This window comes from Canis aureus, chromosome 9 (genome assembly GCF_053574225.1).
Source record: "Canis aureus isolate CA01 chromosome 9, VMU_Caureus_v.1.0, whole genome shotgun sequence".
NCBI classification, from domain to species: domain Eukaryota; kingdom Metazoa; phylum Chordata; class Mammalia; order Carnivora; family Canidae; genus Canis; species Canis aureus.
In genome coordinates, this window is record NC_135619.1 from 15,937,995 (window position 1) to 15,961,770 (window position 23,776).

Sequence of the window (23,776 nt, forward strand, 5' to 3'; positions counted from 1 at the left end):
GGTGCTAGCTAACTCTCTGTCACCAGCATAGGAAGAAGGGATTATCCCTCACAATTACAAGTTATAAACTGGAGAGGCAAAAAAGGTACAGTGCCTTGTCCACCCTCATTCCAAGAATCCATAGTGACAAGGGAGGACGGAAAAAAAAAAAAAAAACAGACTTTTGCTTCCCAGGCTAATGCTTATGTCAGTAATTCATGTCATGCCTTTATATGTTAATAGTATCACCTTAACGTGGTCTTTCCATTTATGTCCTTTTCTTCTGTTTCAAAAACTCTGCTTCCATATACCCTGACATACTGGACTATAGCACCAAGTCAAGGACTATGGTTCTCACACTACTCCTCCCAGTACAGTTTTTCTTTCAAGCCAGACCTTTTCGAAAGACCCAAAACAAACCACACCAGCATAGAGGTGTTCTAGTTGGAAAGTGTAGTGCCTCCGAGGTACCTCAGGGGCTCCTTAATTTGGCTCCAAGAATCAGTAGGCTCCCTCATTATCTGCCATACCAGGGAGAATTTGAGGAAAAAGATTATGCTTTTCATCAGAGTCTCAAAGGATCCATGAGCCCAGAAAGACCTAGGGTATTTATCTTTCGGTTCAGCTTGAAACTCATGATCATCTCCCACTTACCATCTCCCACTTTATTAATGTGCTTCTGAATCAGACTCAGATGGCTTTGTTGAGGTCCTAACAACTGTAAAACAGTATTGATTGAAAGTCCTAGCAGATCAGACTTGATAGCCCAAGATGGGCTTCTATTAATATGATGAATGAAGAAGCAAAATCAGTAAGCCACCATATTACTCTGGGATTCAGACACTTACCAAACCCTTGAAATCCACTCATTTCTCAATAAAATTGCAATGCTATTTAATTATTCACTCATTTAACATAAAGGGCATACCTACTGTGTTACTGGGGAGTTGGGCCAGGGAATTAGACAGAAATGGCTTCTGCCCTCAGGAAGCTTACTCCAATTAATTAACAGAAGGTGACGTTCACTGATCACTAAGTACATGCCATATGCTTTGTTTGGCACGTTGCATGTGTTATCTTATTTAATTTTGACAACTGTTAGGTAGATAACCATTACTTACCTGTATTTTATAGTTAAGGAAACAGTAGAGTAACTTGCCCAAGGTGAGTAATGGTTTTCATCCCAGGCCATGTGCCTTTAGAGGCTGCATTCCTAACCAAATACTCTCCATTAGAAGCATGTCAAAGTAAATATTAGAAAACCTTCCAAAACATAGCCCACTGTGTGTATACCATTATTCATTAAACTGTACCCGGCTGTCCCAAACACCTAAACAAATGTTTTTAGTCTAAGAAACATGCCCTTCTTGTCTGGCTATCCTGGAAGGTGCCTCTTTAAATGTTCAGCAGAAAAGGCAGGAACTCATCAGTCTCAGCTATTAGACGTTATTTCCAAATGATGCAATTAAAACTAGAACAAGAGACTGTGTAATTGTGGACAGTCACCTATAGCCATTAGATTGTATGAAAGGGTTGGCTCTAAATTCAGTTAATAGGTTACCAGAAAACATACCTTCAACAATCTCGATTTCATCTTAAAGAAGCAAGAAAGTAACATTACAGGAATAATGACTCATTAGTGACTTGAAATTGGGATTATTTGGCTTTGTTTTGTGTCCTTAGACACGTAAGGCTGAAGGGACGATAGATCAGAGACTGAGAAAAATCAAATGATGGAAACAAAAAGATTTCTTCCCAGGTATAAAGAAACCGAGTGAGGTTCACTAATGTGAAAACCTCTACATGATTTGGCATGGAGGTTTGAGATCATCCCAGCTCCTCCCTGGGCGGTTCTCCTGAAGCTCAGAGAAGAGCTGGGGTTTTCCCGATGGAGGAAATGGATAAGTCAAGGATATGCAAGATTACAAGAGGGATATCCCTTCTAGCCTGGAGCCTATGAGGAAAACAAGTACCTGGGTGCTAGTAAAAATGGATGCAGTTTGCCCATTGGCTCGGTGATGCCAAATGGGTGAGCTGAGAAAACATGCTGTGTTTTCTGATGGAGTCCCAGATCCTCATGAAAGAGAATAGGTACAAGCTTACCAGTCTCTAGCAGTTAAGGCTGCCAGGTCCCAGCCATCTCCATCAGTTCATTCTTGAGATTTTATTCATCAGAATTCATTCCAAAACACTGAAACTATTGCCCTTGAGGCTTTCGTGTTCTTTCATGGATAAAGAAGGCTGCAGCTGAGTCTTCACAAAAGTTGCTCATGAAATCCTTGAGTCATCCTTGTTTTGATTTGGTTTTGTGTTTTTATATTCCTCTCGGTATGGATAGCATGAAATTTTCAATTTGCAAAAGGATTTAATCAACAGCAAATGTTTTGAATCAGATTAAAACCCAAATACTTTAAGAGCTATGTATTTATTCTGTCCTGCTGGGTGCAGTCATTTTATCTTGCTTCTGAAGGGCAATGCAAAGCCATAGATGCTCCAATGAATTTCCTGCAACAGATAGGTATGTTAGTGGTTAACAGTGATAAATGTTTACCTTAAAAATCCTGGGTTCTTCCTTAGAATTTGCCCCCTTCTCCTTGACACATCAAAAATGGGAAATCATCTCTGAGACTGTTTTATTTGTCTGTGTTTTCGGGACAGCACATTTACATACTCGCGAAGGCAATCAATATAAGCAAGCCCAGGTCTTCCAAGAATCCTTAATTATATGTCTAAGAATGCATATGTATTCACATGTAATACTTGTGTTTCTGCAGTGTTTCCCCCCACCTTTTTGAGCTGACATGTGCTAAGACTCTTTGGAAGTGGTAAAATCAAGAGTGTAACAGGCAAATGCACAATGAGTTGTTAAATGTGATGGCAAAATAAAAAATTTTTAAAAAGCTTCAGTCAGTATGATCAGTTAAAAAAAAAAAAAAAGACAGCCGGCAAACTGTCTATCATGTGATGAAATTTGACAGTAGGGATTATGGCTTTGATGGACCAGAACAGCTAATAGAAGAAGCTGACATTTTTGAAACCCTGCTAATTAAGGGTTCCTTCCTTAATATTAAAATAAAGTCTTTGTCTGGGTTTTATGGTTGGAGAATCAGGTGTTTTCATTAATATATGCCAGTCAGTCTTAATAAGCTTGGAGGGCAGAGGAAGTTATTATTGAGTGACCTTCTACAAAATAAGCATGTTGCTAAGGGCTCTAACCCTGCCCTGTTCAGACTGATGAATCTCATTTCCAATGCAAAAGCTTCACAAGAAATCCAAGTATTCTCTGTGCAATCACAGAAAATAATCCTTGTGTCTCTTGTAATGTCCAGAATTGCCACTTACTACACTACTACTGTACAATGAATATTACAATACATATTATTTTTCTAGCACAATTGTCTACATTTCTGAATTGCCCAGAATAGAAAAACTTATTGTGAAGACACTTGTATTGAAAAGTCAGCTCATTTTAATACTTTTCAAATAGTCATCTACTCTGTTCATGAATTATAATGCTCCGAATACATCTGACAATACTGGCTTTGAAAAGGAGATATGTCTATATTATTACATATTCATTTTCAAATAGATTTCAAACAGATTTTAAACCATTCATTGAAATTCATTGAAATGATAAATTCACAGTTGGATTTTGATTGACTCTTAATCCAATTTTACTTTTGATAAGTTTTCACCCCTCTCTTCCCACCCACCCCCAACCTTTCTCAACCAATATGTTTTTTGTTCTGCTATTGGTTTTTAAAGCAAAACTGATGGGATATGGTAAAACTTGAAGGTTTTGATAACTATGTAAAGCTTGTCAAATGAATTGGTAAATTTAGTTAAAATCAGTAAAGGACCACACTACAGGTGATTTGTCTGGCTAATTTCCAATATACCAATTCTTCTCTTATAGAAACAGATGTGCATTACAAGTTACTGTTGATTCACATCCAGAGCACCACTTTGAAAGAGTCTTTCAGTTATTGAGCCGTATCTGGAAACATGCAGGTAGCTAAGGTGGCTGGTGTTGGGATAATAGATCAAACACCTTGAGTTTTGTGGTTACCCAGCATGAACCAGCTGCTCCTTATCTTGAGCTCTTTCTGTCTGTCCTAGGAGGAGAAGTTGGGTAATACCTCTGTTGCTGGATGCATGGTCAGGTAAACAGACAACAAACCTATTTAAGTCTCTTTGGAGAAGAAAGGAGCTAGATTAAAAACTGCACAGTGCGTCACAGGTTTTGTGCTCACCCATGGGAAATAAAAACTTTCCATCATAAAAACTGAATTAATTACAATATGCTAGGTACAGGAACAAATGAGATACAAATCTTAGGTTCAGGGCTTTAGTATGTGGGACAAGAAGTTCAAAATGGCAATGATTTCAGCCTTAGGTTTATTGGAGTCAATTGCCTTTGAGATACATACTTGAGAAGAAAAAAAAAGACATTTCCTATAAATGACTTATTGAAGCTGTTTTTCAGTATTTTAAAAAGGAAAAATAAAAAGGTTAGTGAAGACTAGCATAGATCTATCTCCTTAGGGCCCCGATCAATCATCTTAGTGTTTATTGAGCCTCTACCTGATGCTTCCTTCCCACTGTCCTGGGCCTATGTAGCACACTACCCCCTGCCCTTCTGTGCTCCAGTGTAGTTAGAACCCTGTGGTATCTTGGATTTCTCCCATCTGCTCATCAGTCACCTGTCCTTTCTAATTTTCTTCTCTGTGTAGAACCAGAATAGGAGTTGCCCTCCCAGACACTTGGTTTATAGTCTCACCTCTGGACTCATCCACACCAGTGCTACTCAAAGTGTGAGTCGTGGAGCTACTCAAAGTGTGGGTCCACATCACCCAGGTGCTTCTTAAAAATACAAGATTTGGGGCCCCACACCACATCTATGAAACCAGTATCTGTAGGAACCCATGACTCTGCATTTTTAAGGACATTCCAAAAAGATTTTCACCAATTCAACAGAGAGTAATCAATAATGCTCATTACAACTTATTTGTATACTATGTTGTGCTGTCATATATTTTTGTCATATCGTTTAACTCTGCAAATGTTTGCCCTGTCACTCCAAAGTGGATTATAAGCTCCTGGGGGGGCGGGGGGGGGGCAGATGCTAAGTTTTAGTGTTCCTTTTTATGCCCATAAGCCAAATTCAGTGTCTTACAGAGAGCAAATGACTAATAAATACTTGATTGACTAAAGTCTTTAAATTGTATATTAAATCCAAAAATTCAGTCCTTTTATTCTAAAGACATTCTTCTATTTATATTTTTTATTCTCTCACACCTCTTCCCTTGAACATCAATCTCATAGTGTTCTAATACTTGATGTTTCTACTCCAGGGATTCTGTGGTTCTAGAGCAACACTGTCCAGGAGAAATATGCTACAAATCATATTTGTAACTTTAAATTTTATAGTGGCCATATTTTAAAAAGTAAAAATAAGCAAGTGAGATTAATTTTAATGATAACTGTATATAATATATCTAAAATATTTTAATATATAATAATATAAAATATGTTGTATTGCCTTCTTTTATTTTTTTACATGAAGTCAGAAACCTAGTGTCATTTTTCCCCTATAGCATATTCTAATTCAGACTGACCACATGTGGCTACCATATTGGACTGCCCAGCTCTTGAGACTAGTCATGGATAAACTCCAGAGGTGTATGAAACCCCTAAAATAAAATGCCAAATCATATGTGTGATACCAGAGCATTTTTCTAGTGAGACAGAAGAATAAACTTTATCAGGTTCCCAGAAGGGTTTATTTCCCCCACCACCATCAAATTCCCACCCTCAAATATCTTAAGAAACACAGCACTGCTTTTAGCCTGTGGAATGACTCATTTTCTCTACTTGCCAGTTCTATTTACATTCCCTATTCTAACAAGACTAACTCACAGTCTGTTATTAAACAGTTGTGAATTTAACTTATTCCTTTAAAATAGCACCTAGAGACTGCTCAGGGTATTGACTCGCTTCATAGAAAATAACCTCAAACACTACCACAGTTGGTAGTTACAACAGCCAAAATAAAATAGAAGTATATCAGGACTTTTTCTTATGGTAATTCACTAGGAATAAATGATACGCTAGACCCATGTGCCCACATAGCTTTCAGGAAGCTCCCAAGATGTGCTAAAACATGTCAACAGGAAATGTTCTGGGAGAGTCAGTAACTGATCACAGCACAGAGGATTTTATTCCTTCTTGTTCTCTTCTCTGGACTATGAGCTCCAGATTAATATGACACTTTCTGCAATAGCTAAAATATTCTTGCATACCTTGTGATTTTCTTGGATGAGATTTTTCAAGACCCCTCACAGTGACATGGAAGAGGAGAGCCAGTTGTTTTCTTTATAGCAGCTATGGCATGACCTAAATCAGAGGAACCAAGATGTCAGTTGAGGAAGTGCCTCCTTTTTTTTTTTTTTTTTTGCTTTCTCTTAAACATAAGGATCTCTTGAGGTACACAGACAAATTATCTTTCTTAAACTTTTCTGGTTTTGTTCTTCTTTGTCATTCTTCTCTCAACAGCATCACTTAAACATTGTGACTTAGCTCATGGTGAGGGCTTCCATCATTGAGTAGCCCCTTTAAAAACAATCAGGTATGATTAACTCTATTATTTGTGCACATGAAACATATCCAAAGTTTTAATCATATAAGCCATATTGTTTTTCTATGACTAGAATAAAATAATCCTGTGTAACTTTCAAAACACAAATGGAAAGGTCAACCCTGTAATTACTACTGTTGTCCTTATCCATTTTACCTTTCTTGAAAATACAAGGGCTGTTTAGAATCAGGGAAAAATTTCAATATCAGTCTTAACGTATAAGAATTTTCTACTTTTTCTTATTTATGTGACCAAAAGAAAAAGGGCAAAATTCACTGTAAGAATAATAAAAACAATTAAACAAAAATTGATACTGAAGCCTGGCCATGCATAACATGCATCTCAATGTGTATCTAGATTTAAATGACAAATATTGAACCATGTAAAATTTGAGGATGTTGGATTAACTATGCCAATATCAACTATTTTATGTCGATTGGTTTCCTTATTACCAAGGTAATGAAGAAGCTTTGAAAGTGACATCTTACTATTTGTTTCATCTTCAGAGAAGGGAGATTGACTTCAGTTTCTTTTTAAGGTTGTTAATCCTTCTTTCTTGGCATCATTTCACTTTTTACTATGATGTAACCTCCAGTTGCATCCTTTTTTCCTTCCCAGCACTGTGATAAATACTAAGAAGTTGGCCTTTCCTGCCCTACAGACACTTTAAAACTTCAAAACTATGGGAACCTTGTAAAGCAAGGTTTTAAAATTTCTTGATTTAGTCACTTTCACAAATCCCTGTGCTCATTCCTATGATGTAATGTCCCTTCAGTATTACAGCATTCTCTAGGTTCTTCTTTTAACCAGTGGCTCTTAATGAAAGGAAAAAGATATTGATATATCAAAACTATTCTAAAACCACTGCCTTCATAATATAGGGTGATGGAGAAATCCTGAACCATAGAACTAGAAGAAAAAATGAAATACAGTATATAACTTATTTCTTAAGCAGAAAAAAAAATGAGAGAGTCTTCAAAGTCTGTATCTGTTTTATACCGAGACCATATCTAGAAGCATTCAAATATGTTCAACTGTAGTCTGAGTAATGACCCACCTAACACTTTTGAATATTTAACAATCAGTGTCCTTGATCAATTCAACTATTAGGAATGAGAGTCATAAAAGCAGCATACTGTTCCTTAAAACTGTGCCTAAATTCGAAGCTGTATCTGCAATCTGTTCTTTATTTTCACTGGTATTCCATTTCTCCAACAGCTTTTTTCTTTTACTCCTCTGAGAACTAGGAAATCCACTGGAATTATCTTCTGGCACTTCTTAATCAAAGTTCAGAACTGGTTATGCAGTATTCTCTTTGGATATCATGGTTGCAGATATCTCAGGTCGGGTGCTCCAAGGGTTCTGGAAAAGTGTACACCCCCCCAAAAAAAAGAAAAAACAGTGGAAAAGTACTTGGCCTCACTGATTCCCAAAGGAGTTAAAATGTTTATTTCTGAAGATAAAATAAACACAAGATGTGGTATCTTTTAGCTCAAATTCTTCCAAGGGAAGGCTCTGTTAACATATCTGTAAGGAGAGAGTTGGATTCGTTTTCTTAGTTGATGACATTGAAAGGATTTTTCATTCTGCCTCATCGTTCTGATATAGAACCTTTCTTTCTTCTTGTTCTACTAATTTATACATGTATTTCTGTAACAGACCCAATGCTTTTATGCGTTTTTTCTTCAGATAAGTCAGCAAATACATAGAATGAGACAGAGCAGTAAAGAACATCAAGTTTCTGTCAAAACAGTTCATAAATATTCAGTAGAGTTCTGCAGTACGTAGGAAGTTATGAAGATGGCATTAAGATACCAGTAAATCCAAAGAAAACCTATGCTAATCAAGCTATCACATCTTATTATATTTTATTCTTTTATCACTTTATTATCCCTCAATAATAGAAACGTGACCCCCAAAAAACTACAAATCCTAACCTGCCATGCTGAGATAGAATTTCCATCTTATCCTGGGTCAGGATTTTCTAACCAGGGTCTTATAGGAGATCTGCAAGCCTAACCTGGGAGTTAGTTTCCCAAACCACTTGCCACTAACATAGTCCTCTCGCTGGTGTGACCTTCTATCACAATATTGCTGGCATCCCCTGTAGGAGTAGGGCCCAGCTGCAAAGGACTCTGGAAAAAGGGCTGAACCAACAGTGCCTCCAAACCTTCCCATCAATCCCAATGCCCTCAAAAACTAAAAAAAAAAAAAAAAAAAAAAAAACACATATAAAAGGTTTAGGAAATTATACCTTAAATGGCAGGTTTTGAATATTTTTTACGTGATAAAAATGAACATTGTATTATTCCTAACACTGAAATATTTTTAAAGGAAGAAAAAAATAGATTTTATGATCTTTCTTTATAAAAATATCTTTCTTAAGTTGTTGCAGTGTGGCGAGGACATTGCTGCCTGTTCCTCATTGTACCAAACCATCTCAATCAAAGGAGCACTGAATGCAATGACTTGCACTGTTAGTACATCGCTGTAGTTAAAAAGTATTTGCTCACCCCAGGGGGCCAAGCAAAGGCTATCGACATGCTTGCTTGATGTATGAAAAGACAAATTAGTACCCCATCCTATCTACCAGCAGGATACAATGACCCTACATGGAAAAGTCAACTCAAACCACTGTATAATATATTTACTTTTTTTTTCTGGGAAACTTCAGAGTTACCAAATCAACTGTGTCTAGTGTGCAAATTGCATGCAAGCTAACAGAATGTGAATTAAATTCGAGGAAAGCTATGGTTTAGCTTGACTATGCAGATGGCCCTAGTGGCCATAGTATGTTCTGGAGGAATCTAGGGTAGGTTGAATGGGAAAGCACAGGGAGAAAGGAGTTTAGACCAAATCCTATTTCTGGATAAGGCTGTTTATGACTCATTGCCTGTCGCCTGCCCCTTACACATTCTCAGCAGTTTCCCAATACACTCAGCAATGTGAGAGAGGAATTTCTTTCCATGTCACTCAGGGAGAGGAAAGGGGGACCCAGTGAGCAAGGTTGGAAACAGTACTGCTTACTTTTCCTCTTTAGGTTAGAAAGACAGCTCAAAATCTCATGGGTCTGTTTCTTGAGTTAATAAACATAGCATGTTTGTTTTCTTTAGCCACGTAAGGTAACTGGATTTATTATAAAATGAAGAGGGTCTCATATTTGCCATACAATGCAACTCGCACTAATCAGAACACAATATTAAGGGGAGAGAGGCTTTACCTTTCCATTATGCAGATCCTAGTCAATATAAAATGAAATTTTTCCAGAGTTGTACTGTTAATTTGAAGAGATAGTTAAGAAATAATTTTTACAAAACTATGCGAGCATGTGGATAACCCACTAGCCACATTCGGTTACAGATTACAGAGAGGGGGTTACAAAAAATGGCTGCATTAAAGAGTGCCTTAAAAACCTGTCCTTTCCCAGCATTTTTATAATCCTATCCTCAGTTAAACTATGTTGGCTTTTATAAAGGAAGGCAGAAGGTCTCCACACATTTAACAAATACTTATTAGAAATAAACATATCATGTTGCTATATTGTAACTCATTTTACAGGACAAATAATGTTATAATAATGCCATGAATGATATAAAAGAACCAATGGAAACTTGTCCAAATCAAGCACAGATACGGCAGCCCTGGTGGCGCAGCAGTTTGGCACCGCCTGCAGCCTGGGGTGTGATCCCGGAGACCTGGGATCGAGTCCCACATTGGGCTCCCTGCATGGAGCCTGCTTCTCCCTCTGCCTGTGTCTCTGCCTCTCTCTCTGTGTCTATGAATAAATAAATAAAATCTTTAAAAAAAAAAAAAAAGCACAGATAAAGCAAATTTTTTTCAGGCCTAAATAGTTGTCCTTTATTCATTCGGCAAACATTTGTGATAAATCTCCTGTGTATGAGACACTAGTCCTAGTTCTCTGGGGCCAAGTTTGGGAAGACTTGGTAACTGAGGATTTGAGGGTATCTAATTAACTATAGTGACATTGGATTGGAACTCTATTTATTTTTCCTGTTTCAAGGTAGCATGAAGTAATGTCTGTTCATCAAGAGAAAGATCCCTAGTCTTGGTTCCTGCAGTGTACTTGGAGGTGTAGAATTTAGTGGCAGGTGAGTTCTAGCCAGCCTTCCTACGAGAGAAGATCAGACAAGAGGTGAGACAAGTGGTTAACTGAGAGTTTGCCAACTGGGCAGCCAGCCCTACTTCTACCAGCAAACAGCTGGGTAAATTTGAACAAGCATTTTTAACTTCTCACCTATTAAATAAGAGGGCATCCACGGATGGTTTTTAAGGTCTTTCCCATCTCTAAAATCTAATAGAGTGAAGTGAAAAGCAGTGCGAGGAATGTTGAAAGTGCTAGACAAACATAAGATGTCAAGAAGAAGAAGAGAAGGAGGATTCCAGGTCCAGAGACTCTTGTCCATCCCCATGTCTCTGTCCATGTAGTATACCTGCTTTCATTCGTTTTTTCTGCCTAAGAGTCTAAAGGCAAAGCACCCTCAGGCCTGGCGTTGGGCAGGCTGCGCACCTCTGGCCTCCTCCCACCCTGATGTTCAGTGTTCTCTCCTTAATGGAAGTGAAGCTAAAGGATGGCAGAGCACAGAGGTCCCTGCTCAGCCTCCCTGACTGCAGAATCACTGCCCAAGAAGTGGTAGGGTGACAAAGCAGACTTCAAACCAAATTCTTCTGCCACCATTAGCTTTGCTAGTATTCAGGTTCTTCTGTAAATCAGGAATAATCAGAAGAGTTTAAAGGAGTGTTGCAAGGATCAATCGAAGAAAAGTATGGACAATACTTGTACACAGTGATCGGTAGCTCCCCCCTCCCCCCAGTGTTATCATTGTAGTTGGGGCTCAAAGTGCACATCACTCCGGCCATACTTTCTGATTAAAGCCACTTCCCAGACACCACACAAGCCATAAGAACTCCTCACTCGAGTTTCATAGGAGTATATGTGCCTGGGTGTCATCCACTCTCATCCACCAAACGCTGTTTGGCAGAGGCAGTAGGCATCTTGTTGCTTATTTCATAAAAAGTGATTTCCTGGGCAGCCCGGGTGGCTCAGCAGTTTAGTGCTGCCTTCAGCTCTGGGCGTAATCCTGGAGTCCCAGGATCAAGTCCCGCATCAGGCTCCTGTAGCCCGATGAAGCCTGCTTCTCCCTCTGCCTGTGTCTCTGCCTCTCTCTCTCTCTCTCTCTCTGTCTCTCATGAGTAAATAAATAAAATCTTAAAAAAAAAAGAAAAAAAAAGCTATTTCCTCTGCACAGTTTTGCTAGATTTTCAAAATCAGGCTCAGAGGCAGGTAGAGACAGTCTTGTTTTCAACTCAACTCTCCAGGCCACTACCTTACACTGTTGCCATTGGGGGGACACTCCAGGGGACCCCCTCCCTCCCTGTAGAACACATGTGAGTAGTGCTCCCCTTCCCCCGCAGAGTCCCATGGAGTAGCAGTACTGCCATTTCCCGTGCAAGGTCCAAATAGGGAACTGAAGCCCAGGGAGGTTAAGTGAATGGCACAAGATCACACAGCATAGGATGCAAAGATTCTGATCTCTAAGTCAAGTTACGACTCCAAGTAGTTTGAGGTTTCCCCTCCGCTGTGTGGCCTTTAGTATCACACACACATAAAGACTATGAGAGAATCAAATTTTCAGTGCCAGCCTTTCCATCCACTGTTGACTCTGGGGTATCCTGGCGCAAGAGCTCTTGAGGGCACAGGAAGAATGTGGTATGGCACATCATGACTCAGTCTTGCTCTAGATGTGCTATACTTGGGCCATCCTGCTATGGAAAGGAAATGCCTGTACAACCAAGCAAAGCAGGCTGTGGAGACAGTGGCCTCCTCCTCCTCGCCATAAGACGGGCTTACATGAATATTCAATAGCCGACACCCCTAAAAAATCTATTAATCTCCCACCTGTGTTGTCATCTTATCACAATCTGTGGTCGGTGCCAAAAGGCACATTGCAGTATTAAGGAAAGACTCGGAGTTTGAGAAGTGACAGCAATTTTAAAGTGCTGCAATTGGGCTCCATGCAAAACGCGAGTGACTTCCTCATATTTGCTAATCGCCAAACAAAATAACCATCAAGAAATATTAAAACACACATTTTATTAGTTTCATTTAATTTCTTAATTGCTCAAAGTCAGTTTACCCATTTATTGCTGTGTGAAATGCTTAGAGGCAAGGCGCACATTAAAGGGATTATTTCCATGTAATCCCTCCCTCCCAGAGGGTAGGAACTGATCACTTATGAATCCTGATTTACGCTCTGTAACAATATCAAATGGAGGAAATAGTTATTGTAAAATGATAGAGTCAGTAGTTGGGTAATACGGTAGGAGAGTGTAATTTAATAGCAAAGAGAAAGTACCTCATTTTCGGTAAAAGTTATGCGAGCCTTTTTCAGGAATAGCTATTAACCAAACTGAATTTAGCCTCCCATTTTTCTGGCTCTCCCTCTGTTAATTGATAGATGTTGAAGATGTGTAGCCCGTTACAATTTTAATCAAATGGTGTCTGGGAGTAGATGTGATCATTTTACTGGGACTCAGAGTTCTGGGGATAATAATTGCTCTGGGTATTACACTCTCTGTGACGGTTCGCCCACTGCCAGCCTCCCTTCTCGGAAGAAAAAGAGTGCAGGCTCTCAGGTGGCGTCTGGAGGGATGCTGCAAAGTGCACAGGGAAGGGACAGGTGGTAGGAAGGAGTTCTAGGTAAAGATCCAGCAAGAAACTTACGATAGTCTAAATTTCTGGCACTGGGGTGCATTAGAGCTGGCCTGAGACCAGGAAACTCCCAGGATCGGGGAAAACCCATCAGGGACCCAGGAAAGAGCTTTTTTCTTGTTCTGCTGCTGACACATCTCTCTACCTTGAACCCAGCATTATTTTAGGAGCATTATTGCTCTTCTTGGAAGGATATAAGGGTTATACCACCAGAAGAGCAGAGATAAGGCCAGTCCGTTAGATAGGGGCTGTGCCTCCACGGCAGGCTGACCCTCTTCTGATATTCCGTATTCATTCTTTACCTTTACAAATCAGCCTGATAGAAAGAGTATACAAAATAAAACATTTTCCTAAGGCCCTCAAGGAGATTTGCACCATGTATCTTATTAGATTGAAGGCTAAACAAGCTGATACTAGCAGAAAAAAAAAAAAAAAAAAAGGACTGGTTCAGACCCCAGCTGACCTCTTTTGCATGGAAAATTCTCCATATGATTACTGAGCTAATGAGTAATATTTAATGAAAACATTATGCCTTTGCATATATTTGTAAGCAACACTTCTTCCATCTAAATTCACATAGAAATAAGCTGATATGTATAAATATACATCTCGGAATTTGGTGTATTTTAAGGAAAATACTCCTCCACTGTCTCTGACTGTATCTATACAAAGCCCAAACTTCTCAAAACCATAGAATTCAGTCAATCATCCGGTTGACACCAAACATGCGAGTATTTGATGATGCATGGATAAAACAGCTGAACGTGAGGCAGGCTCATCCACGTTTCACACGGTGTTTGGGCTTTATGCAAACAACTGGGCTAAACAATCACTAATTAAATACACCCCCCCCCCAAAACCATCTTTCTCTTTTGACTAGAATCCTTCAGCGTCTAAGGAGAGGGACTTCCAACCAGGATTGTTTGTGGGGCCTGCACGTATTTCCTTTCCGCTGGGACTCTGAACCACAGCGGTGCTGAACTGGAGAATGGAAAAAGCCGTGACACCTTTCTTTCCCACCCTTTCTCTTCCCCTCTAGGTGGAGCTGACAGGCAGCAGCGTCTTTGACTATGTCCACCCGGGGGACCACGTGGAAATGGCAGAGCAGCTGGGCATGAAGCTCCCGCCCGGGCGGGGTCTCCTCTCGCAGGGCGCTGCCGAGGACGGGGCCAGCTCAGCATCTTCCTCCTCCCAGTCGGAGACCCCCGAGCCAGGTGGGAATCGCAACCCCGACATGTGGGATGGTGGGCAGGACCTCTGCCGGCGATTGCACTCAAGTTGCCAGTGTGAAGAGACTATAAATAGGTCTAATGGTATTTAACGATTCCATGCAGCTTTCTGTCCCAGGCAGTAATTAAATAAGGAAGAGATGTGAAAATAAGGAGACATTTTAATAAGTATAATCCAGAGATCTAATTTCAGTTGAACAATACGTAGAGAAGGTATACTAGCTCCTTCAGTTCGTCTTTCACATTACTAGAGGGAAAAGGTTCAGATTTGGAAAGCCCTCTTCCTTTTATTGTTACCATGGCTAAATGTAATGCATTTATTTATTATTCAGCAAAATCTATGATAAAGGCTTCTTGAGTCGTAGCTTGTAGAGAATTAAAAATATTAGGGACTTGCAGAAATCTTGGTTTCTTTCTTTCTTTCTTTTTTTTTTTTTTTTTTTTTTGTAAGCATCAGAAGGTACTTGAAAGATGTGAACAGATAAATTAAGGCTAAAAAGAAAACAGAAATGGCTACATTTTAAACTGCCTTTCCACCCTCAGTATTTAATTAGATCAATTGTATAGAGGAATGAACAGAGGTGACATTCCTCATTGGGATTCCTTCCAGGACTCTTATAGACTTTGCATTCAGAATGTTCCCATTTTCATTGTGTTGTACTGATGATAATTTAAGTATTAGGGGAAAATCCATTTATAAATTAAACAAAATGACTTGATATCCATCAGTCCCCTAGTTCATCAAGCTGTTCAAACACGGGGAAGATTGGCTGGTCGGCCTGGGTCTTCCGAGAGCGCTGGTAATTAGATCTGCGAAGGATTTATTCTTTGCTGATTGGGGCTTTAAATTAATTGAAGTTCCACATTTGTGGTTTTGTCCTTTTTGTACTTTTTTAGAGGAGATATTTCATATTCTTGTGTGGTGGAGTGCTTGGCCAAGCAGCAGTGGTTTAAATGTTAATTTTTCTCATGAGAAGTTTAAGATTTTTAATGAATCAAGGCCTGATTTGAAGTGCAAAGTTTTATTTGCTTACTTGGGAAATTATTTTTGCACTCTTTAAAGATGCTTGTACTTTACTTGATGTGTTGCTTTAAAACAGATTTGCAACACAAACTCATTTTATAGAAAGAAAAGTAGAAAAAACCGGTCTTAAGATTAATACTAAAATGATTCTAAGAAAATACTTAAATTTGACCAGCTTAAAAATAATCACAGTATGTTTGCTCACATAGATGGGGAAAAAAAAACATATTTGCCTTTTTGGAAATATTGTAATTCCATCTAAAACCAATTCATGTTTCCTCGTGTAAGTTAACTGCAGCTTCTAGGGCATTATTCTGCTGCATTGGTGAGCATCTTTCTCCAGTGAAGCACCAGGCATGAGAAGAGAGAGTATTTAAGACTACTCCTTACCATTTAAAAATGAAAATAATTTTGTTCACAGGGAAGTCATATCTTCTACTGTTACTCACAGACTTCATTGAGTGATATGTGAAGCTGCTTTTTAGTCATTAGAACATTCCTATCTGGGCAGATTTGAGAAATAGCACATGAAAATAGTTTTTTACTCTTTCCTTCTGGAGATGGATTAGGGAACCTCAATTACTCATACTCCTCAACACTCAATGTATAAAAATTAAAGTTTGTAAAACCCTCATTTCTCCAACTCACAAACCCTCAAGTTTAGATGATCACCAACCTTCTACCAGGACAGCCATCCCTCTACGTCAAAGCCCACAGCAACCCCCCCAGCCTCTGCTGGAACTGCCCCCATGGGAAGCTCAGAAAGGCTGAGCTCAAGGCTGCCCGCTCCATTGGCGAACAGCTCCCAGAGAAAGTTCTCTGAAGATGGAGCCAAAATCTAACTTTGCCACCATTTCTCCTCACTGATCCCAGGTCCGTCCTGTGGGATCTCATTTCAGATCTACTACTTCCTCACCATCCTAGCCTCTCTGATACATGAAGTCAGATATGCCAAATTCTCCCTCCCTTCCTTCTCTTTTCCAGGTCCAACAGCCCCTAATCCCACAAACATTATTCAATAGCATGTTCCTGGGACCCCCACCACCCTGGTGTCCCACCCTAGCCATGCCTCAGTTTGTTGGTGACCCTCTAAGAACCCAGTGGAGCCCTCTAGTTGTAGCTGACTAGTACAAAGCAGAGGGACTGTCCTCTTTCTTGGTTTAGATTACTGTAATTCTGTTAAAACAGCATAAGATTGAATTCGGTCCTCTTGGCAGCCAGATCACACTGTTGATTCATATTGAGCTTGATGTCTCCCCAAACACATGTTAAGGGTAACTTGTCACTTGGAAAAGACTTTGATTGGGAGAAAAAGAAAATCCAGTAAACTTGTAAACCAGTTCTGCTGGGATACTATAGGCTAGAGTCAAAATCACACTGGTTTAAGATGGATTATACGAACTCTGATCAAACCCATGCCTTCCATGAAGCTCCAGGATCCATAAAACAACTCTAGGCACACTATTAGGAGAGTAACGTATCTCCTCTAAAGTTGGTCTGTCATCCAATATTGAAGTATGACTGACAATTTACTTGGGTCCCTTTCCCTGCCCTCCCAACCTTCTTGGAGCCATCCTAACTAGTAAAATTGAAAATTCTGCTTTCTAGGTTTCTTAACCACTGGGGCTCATTAGCAGCAGTGGCATCAGAAGGGTTTATCTTCCTTGATGAAGAATATAGCTCCCACCATTACAAAATGTGAAACTTACTTTGCCTTAAAACTCTGTAGCTTGGTTATTTTCAATCTTAGGCTTAAAAGGCAATTAGATTGACTGTTTAAATACCGAAAAAGCAGTGTAGGGTGATACCTTTCACTAAATATCTTCACTAATGCAGATCGCTGCTCCACGGGAATTACTTAAGAAGTTCACGTCAAGGCATTCCATCCCAAAGCTGCTTATGTTTCTTAAAGGCGGAAAGAATTTTAACAAGATTTCCTAATTCTTGGTAATATGAGGGGACATTTTTGAAGACTTGTTCACTGCAACATAATCTTTTAAACTCTGACGAAACATTCTTTTTTAAATGGTAGTGTAATGTTGTTGGAAAGGGGATATCAGTATGTGATGATTATGAAAATGAAGGTATGGACTTTTTCAGAAGCCCTGATGTGTTCAGTGTAGCATTACTAAATGACTGAAATCTAAATAACATTTGGCATTATAATAAAAGGAAGTAAGTGACTAAACCAGCCTAAGAGGCAGTGATACTGTGCCATAATAGGAATTCGGTTTCTCTGAACTGCCAGCCTTGTGATTGTCTTGTCTTGAAGTCTCAGGATGATGGCAGGGGAGTGGGGGAAATCCCTTGACTGTTAGAAACCCAAATAAACCTTTTACATGTGTGAATAGTTATTAGTAGTTTAGTAAATATGAGGTTTCTTCTAGAGAAATCTTAAAGTCAGGCAGAAGAAAAATCCGGGTGGCCCTCTTTGTAGGTTATAAAGTTCTAGAGTGCCTATGTAGGTCTCAACATTTAGAAAGAGATTGTGCTGTCCTGCAGGCTCCTGCAAGGGGGGGGGGGTGGCATAGAACCTCTAGAACAGGGTGTCTGGATGGTTCCTTTCCTTTTCTAGATCTGCATGTAGCTCTTCATTACTCTTAATGATTCTGTAATCCCAGGATTATGAATGCTATCCTCTTTAAATAAATTTCAGTGCTGCCTCTTTAAATGCTTAACAAACAGAAAAGCAGTTCTTTCATGAAATCCTGCAGGAACTTTAAAAATCTCCTTATATTCCTTAAAATTAATTCATTCGCCTTGTGAAAACTTTAGAGAATACAGAAAACAAAGAAAAAGACCACCAAACATCCTGCTACCCCAAAATGACCACCGTTAGTATGTATAGACTCTATGCCTATCCTTCCAGATGTTCTGTTCCTGTATATGCATGTATTTAGTGTGGAGTGGGTGGAAGATTTGTCCCAAATAAGATCATAACACACAGGCTTCTGGTAATCTGCTTTTTCACTTAACCTTAAGGCAACTTTCCCTGTCATGTTCCTCACTTTAACATAAAATGTCCTTTCTGTCTCCAGTGGTTTGTTTCCCACTAGCTAACAATCAAGTCCCAACTGTAGGACTCCACTGGCAGGAGTAACATGCCTGGGTCCTGCTTCAGAGGGAATTCAGCCAGGACAAGAGGTTCTTGCAGCTTATTGAATGGGTACGAGCTCATAGAGAGAGAAATCAATACTGCACCAGGATTTAGACAATTTAGCAAAACGTATGAGACAGTACTTTTGGTCAAGAATAACTACAGCAGCATGGTTAACCATTGATTGTCTAAAACAGAGGTTATTGTGCTCTGTCTACAGTTTCAGACAGACCTACCCTGTTATGGGGGGTTAGGATAAACATTGTATAGTGTGATCTTTATGCTATTATGCTATCTTTATGTTATTTGCTATGCCTACTCTATGTCCTCAATATTTTAAAGACAAGCAGAATTGAAGCTGTTGAGCACTTGTCTGGATGGAAATAATCTGCATTTTCTACTTATGCATCTGTGCTGTGGTAAATTTGATCAACACTTGATTCGACAGGAATGCAGTTCCTCTGAACTCATTAGACAGTTTCACAATAAGTGATTTAATTAGTGGAATAAATGTTTAGGACTAACAATAAAGAATGTAAAAATTTTATCTGAGGATCAGATCATTATTTTGTTTCAAAACCTGCTGAGATATGAGATACACTTGTGCCTTTAAGGGCGAATTATTTACCATCTAGTATAGGGTTGGCAAGGGTAGGGGACGTTCTTTGATTTTTTTTTTTTTTTTATTGGTTCAAGTTTCCTATCAATGAACTGAATTTAGAAGTCAGGCAAGGGAAACCATCTTACTAACCCCACATCCAACCTCAGTCCCCAGACAATGTGACTGTATCTACAGCACTTTCTGCTGTACTGCAAATGTCAAACAGAAGGTGTAATGGATTTAATATTAGCGCTGGCCAAGGTGTTGAGGGAGCTGTTAATAATGTCACTCCAGTTATTGATCTGAAGCCTTTAAAAATCAAAGAAAAGTGAGAGGTCCCCTACTGGGGAAAGGCACACAGTGACTGGTTTTTATTGCCAATATATTTCTACATATAGAGTGGCAACTTTCTGGAATTATGTTATCACCATTAATCTCTGTGAGATTTTTGGAGTCGTTATATGGTAAGATAATATCATGAGACTGCTCCGCATGCTAATGCTAAAAGATCAGACCAAGTCCTTTTAGACATCCACAGAGCTTGATCATTTGCACGGCAACTACAACAGTTCAAGCTGTTGAATGTAAGATGTTTATTAGCACTAGATTTACTCTTGATGGCAATGTCAGATCCACTGGAAGTATAAAATACAAACTACGTAGTCACTAGGGTGAGCGCCGCTCTACTTTTACCTTTCTAAAACCCTGACTACAAACCCATGTAAGCACAAACCATGCAGTGACTCACTTGAGAAAGAGATGAATTTTGTTCTTAGAATTAGTGTACCTTTTCAGGAAACTGCTAATCCTTCCGTCTGAATGGCAGTTTGTATGCAATGAAATTTCTGCTTTCCATGGTCCCCAACTAATAAATGAAATTAAAATGTGTAATTTATGTTGAATGTTTATCAAACTGTAAACACACATTTAATTCCTTTCCATATTCATACAATATAAGCAAAGATAAATCCACCAGATAATGTACCATGGTTATCTCTGATGGGTTGAATATAAAATACATCCCTACTGTAGCTGTAGCAATGATCCAGACTAGTTCACGATTACCCAACACTGCCCTGCCTCCTGTTAATACCTATGTGCACACGTATGTGTCAAATCTAGTAGTCGGAAAGCAGCCTGACAAAAACTAATCTTTTCATAACCCAAAGAGATCATCATTTATGCATAAACTCAGCTTTTCTACCAAAAAATACATATGCAAAATTATTTCCCTTAGCTGTATCATCGTTATTTTGAAACGAAATAGAAATTATCTTTTGCCACTCCTGAATGAAGATGACGCATATATACTAAAAACAAGCCAGTGCTATTCGAGAGACTGCCTTGCCAAACTCAGAGTCCTTCTTTGGCCTCGAAAACATGACCCTGATGCAGTACTATTTTTCTCATGCAGAAAGTAGACTATTTTTAAATGTCACTTTTATCCCCAGCTATGCTAAGCAAGATCATCTGAACTGCCACAGAAGGAAAGAAATACTTTTGAGAGCGCTCTCCTTGGCATTCAGGGCCTAGGCACACATCACCTTCATTTTGCATGAGCTCACTTCTGCGAGCTGGTGGAGCTGGTCGGTGTGCGCAATGAGGACAATTCAAAGGAACCTTTTACTTCTAGGATCTTGCCTGAGGGAGCTAAAGAAAAGTCAGGTGAAATCTCTTCTTCCCGTTGGGCTATGCTGGCCTTCCAGGCCAGCTCCCAGGTCACACAGCTGTAGTATACTGCATCCCTTTGGGGTTTGACACCCTGACCCACTGAAACGAAGTTGGTGACTCACTTAACAATAGAAGAATAGCCTCCCTTTTGTTCCCAGAGAAGATGGTGGATCTCACCAGAGTTCTGCGTGCCGTTCTGAAACAAACTTTCTCTTCCCAAAGTTAAAATCAAGTGGTTGCAACTCAAGAAAAACTGCAGCTTATGTATCAATTAATATAATGGTATTTACAAACAAAATATGTTTTGTTCAATAATAGAAGCACAGGACTCAGCAAAATACATGATAGTTTCACCCCATTTATATGTAGCATTTTTTTCCTAAACCTTCTATTGAAGGTTTAAAAGATCAATCTTTTAAACCCATTATTTTTAAGTTATTTTATATAGCTTTCTAGGTCATAATTTTGACTTTTCTTTACCTATGGTGATAAGGAGTACATTTTCAGAGTTTCTAAAATGAAACCCAAGACAACTTGTCAATGGATGCACTGCCCCTCTTCATTAAAACACACTGACAAAAAAAAGTGGATGTCATTGGATGATTACAAATTATAGATTCTATAACTCTTGCCTTGAACAAAGCACAAGTTATTTGCTTTTAATACATATCACAGCACAGAAATTTCATCCCTGTCCAAATTATACCATTCTGAATTCTTCATCTGCACTAAACAGCAGATTTACGAAGGATCCGTTACCTGGCATTGACTGAGCTTTGCAGGGTGCACAGATCAGAAGAGGCAGAGCTGGCTGGAAACCATTTCCACCCCTAGTGAGCAATTTACTCATGATTGCTTGGGGAAAATACTGGAAATATTGCTTCTGTGTAAAGTCTGCAACTTCCAGTTGTCAGCTCTTCGCCAAGCAGTTATTCTCGAGTATGGCTTTAGAAGCAAAGTGAGCTCAGGCCACTGTGACCTGGCTGGCACTCATATCCTGCTTGGTGTATGCAGAGCACAGAAACCACTAATTACAGGAGTTAATTCACACACTGTCCCTCTGAGGCAGGTCAGTGTGTTATCCTGATTTTATAGATGGGGTGGGGGGGGCGGTGTGCAGGGGTGGAAGGGGAAGTGATAGAAAATCCAAGTGGCTTGCCCCAAACCACACAAGGTTTTCAGCAGCCAAGGTTAGAGTAAAGGATACAATATTGGGGTTGAAACAGGCACAAAGCCTAGGAACTAGATGCAAAAAGGAGACAAAACCCTGATAGAAGACCTCCAAGCAGACCCTGGAGAGGAATTTTTTCCAAGAGGGTTCTGACATCCAGAGAGAAATGTAACTATCCCCTGATGCACAGAGTTCATTGGCTAAACCATGTTTTTGTTAAGTATAGTCTCTCACTTAGGACTAAAACCCTCCATATAATCCTTTCCCTCCCTTCATTCCTACATTGAAACTCCTCATACCACAGTGAATAGTAGCATTGAATCGATTATAGGCAAAATTCAGCCCTGAGTCTCTTGGTCCTCATTACCTATGTGCCTCCTCAACCAACAGCATAACAAAATTGTCTCTGTGCACTTCACCTCTGCTCTGCCTCAGGCTCTGGGAAGCCTTTCCAGGCTTTTCCTTTTTAAACCAGCCTTCCAAGGCAGGCATGATGTGGAAAAAGAACAAGATGAACAATAGGGTCCATCAGGAGTCAGTCATAGCCTCCTGGAGGTCTCTGCTCATGAAACACAATCATGATTTCTTGGGACCCATGGAAAACATCACCTATCTTCTGTTGAAAAAACTAGCTTGAGAGAGAGAAGAAACTGTGTCTCTTCTGGAGTTGTTATTAACTAGAGTGAATTCTTATTCAAGATCCAGGCCCACCTTACAGTAGAGATTATATAGACCATTCCATAATCATTGACTGCATGTCTGCTATGTGTCACACATTACACAAAGCACAGAGGAAATAAAGCTTCTTGCCTTCCAGAAGCTGACCATCATGTGAGGGGGACAGATTATTAATACAAGGCAGGAGTATGATGATGACAATCAGGATACTGTGGTGTATGGGCAGGGTAGCATTGTATTACAAGCCACTGCTATTGGCAATCCTGAGAGAACTGTCTCAGGTTTGAAATGTCAACCCTGAAATTAATAGTCCATGAGTGTTGCTTCTTTGGGAGTGAGTTGCTTTGACATGCCCAAACATACAGAGACCATGACTGTCAGGGACTTTGAGGCACACTGTCAAGGGTTTCCCAGTTGTTTTTTATTTTGTTTTGTTTACTTAATTAACCAAAAAACGTCTGAAGCATGATAGGTTCAGAGGAATATTTGTTCCTCTGACTAGTGATCTTTTGGGGCTCTGTAGGAGTGTTCTGAATGGGAGTACTCCCAACCTATCTTCCTTTCACTGATTTCATTAACAAATCCAGGAAATGCTAGCTTTGGAAATTTGTACTGACTCTTTTAGCTTTTTCTACTCAAGGTGCGACTTGTTGCAAATACTCTAGGAACATTTATGATGATATTAATAAGTAGCCTTTACTGTGTTTTACCTATATGCTACAATTATGAGAGTAGGCATGTCTAAGTAATGTATTTCTCATAATGAGCCTCAACCAAAGCCAGAGATACTAGATGGCTTGCCTCACACCAGAGTGGTCTGTGGCCCTAGAAATTGAACTCAGGCTATGTGTTTTGTTCTGAGTACTTTGCTAGGTGCTTGCAGAGAACACCAGAGGCAAAAGATAGGACACCTGCCCTTAGAAAACTGATCGTCATCAGTAGAAGACTCACACACAACC

At 39.5% G+C, this 23,776-nt stretch overlaps 1 protein-coding gene across 7 annotated transcripts in view; it reads left to right on the plus strand.

Annotated features, from left to right (window-relative positions):
- Positions 1–23,776, plus strand: part of NPAS3 (neuronal PAS domain protein 3) — an 839,196-nt gene that overhangs the window by 699,128 nt on the left and 116,292 nt on the right. For all 7 annotated transcript variants that reach the window (XM_077908991.1, XM_077908998.1, XM_077908992.1 and 4 more), the window contains one exon: positions 14,386–14,560. In XM_077908991.1, the coding sequence (XP_077765117.1) occupies positions 14,386–14,560 (175 nt within the window). The remainder of the gene's footprint in view (positions 1–14,385; positions 14,561–23,776) is intronic.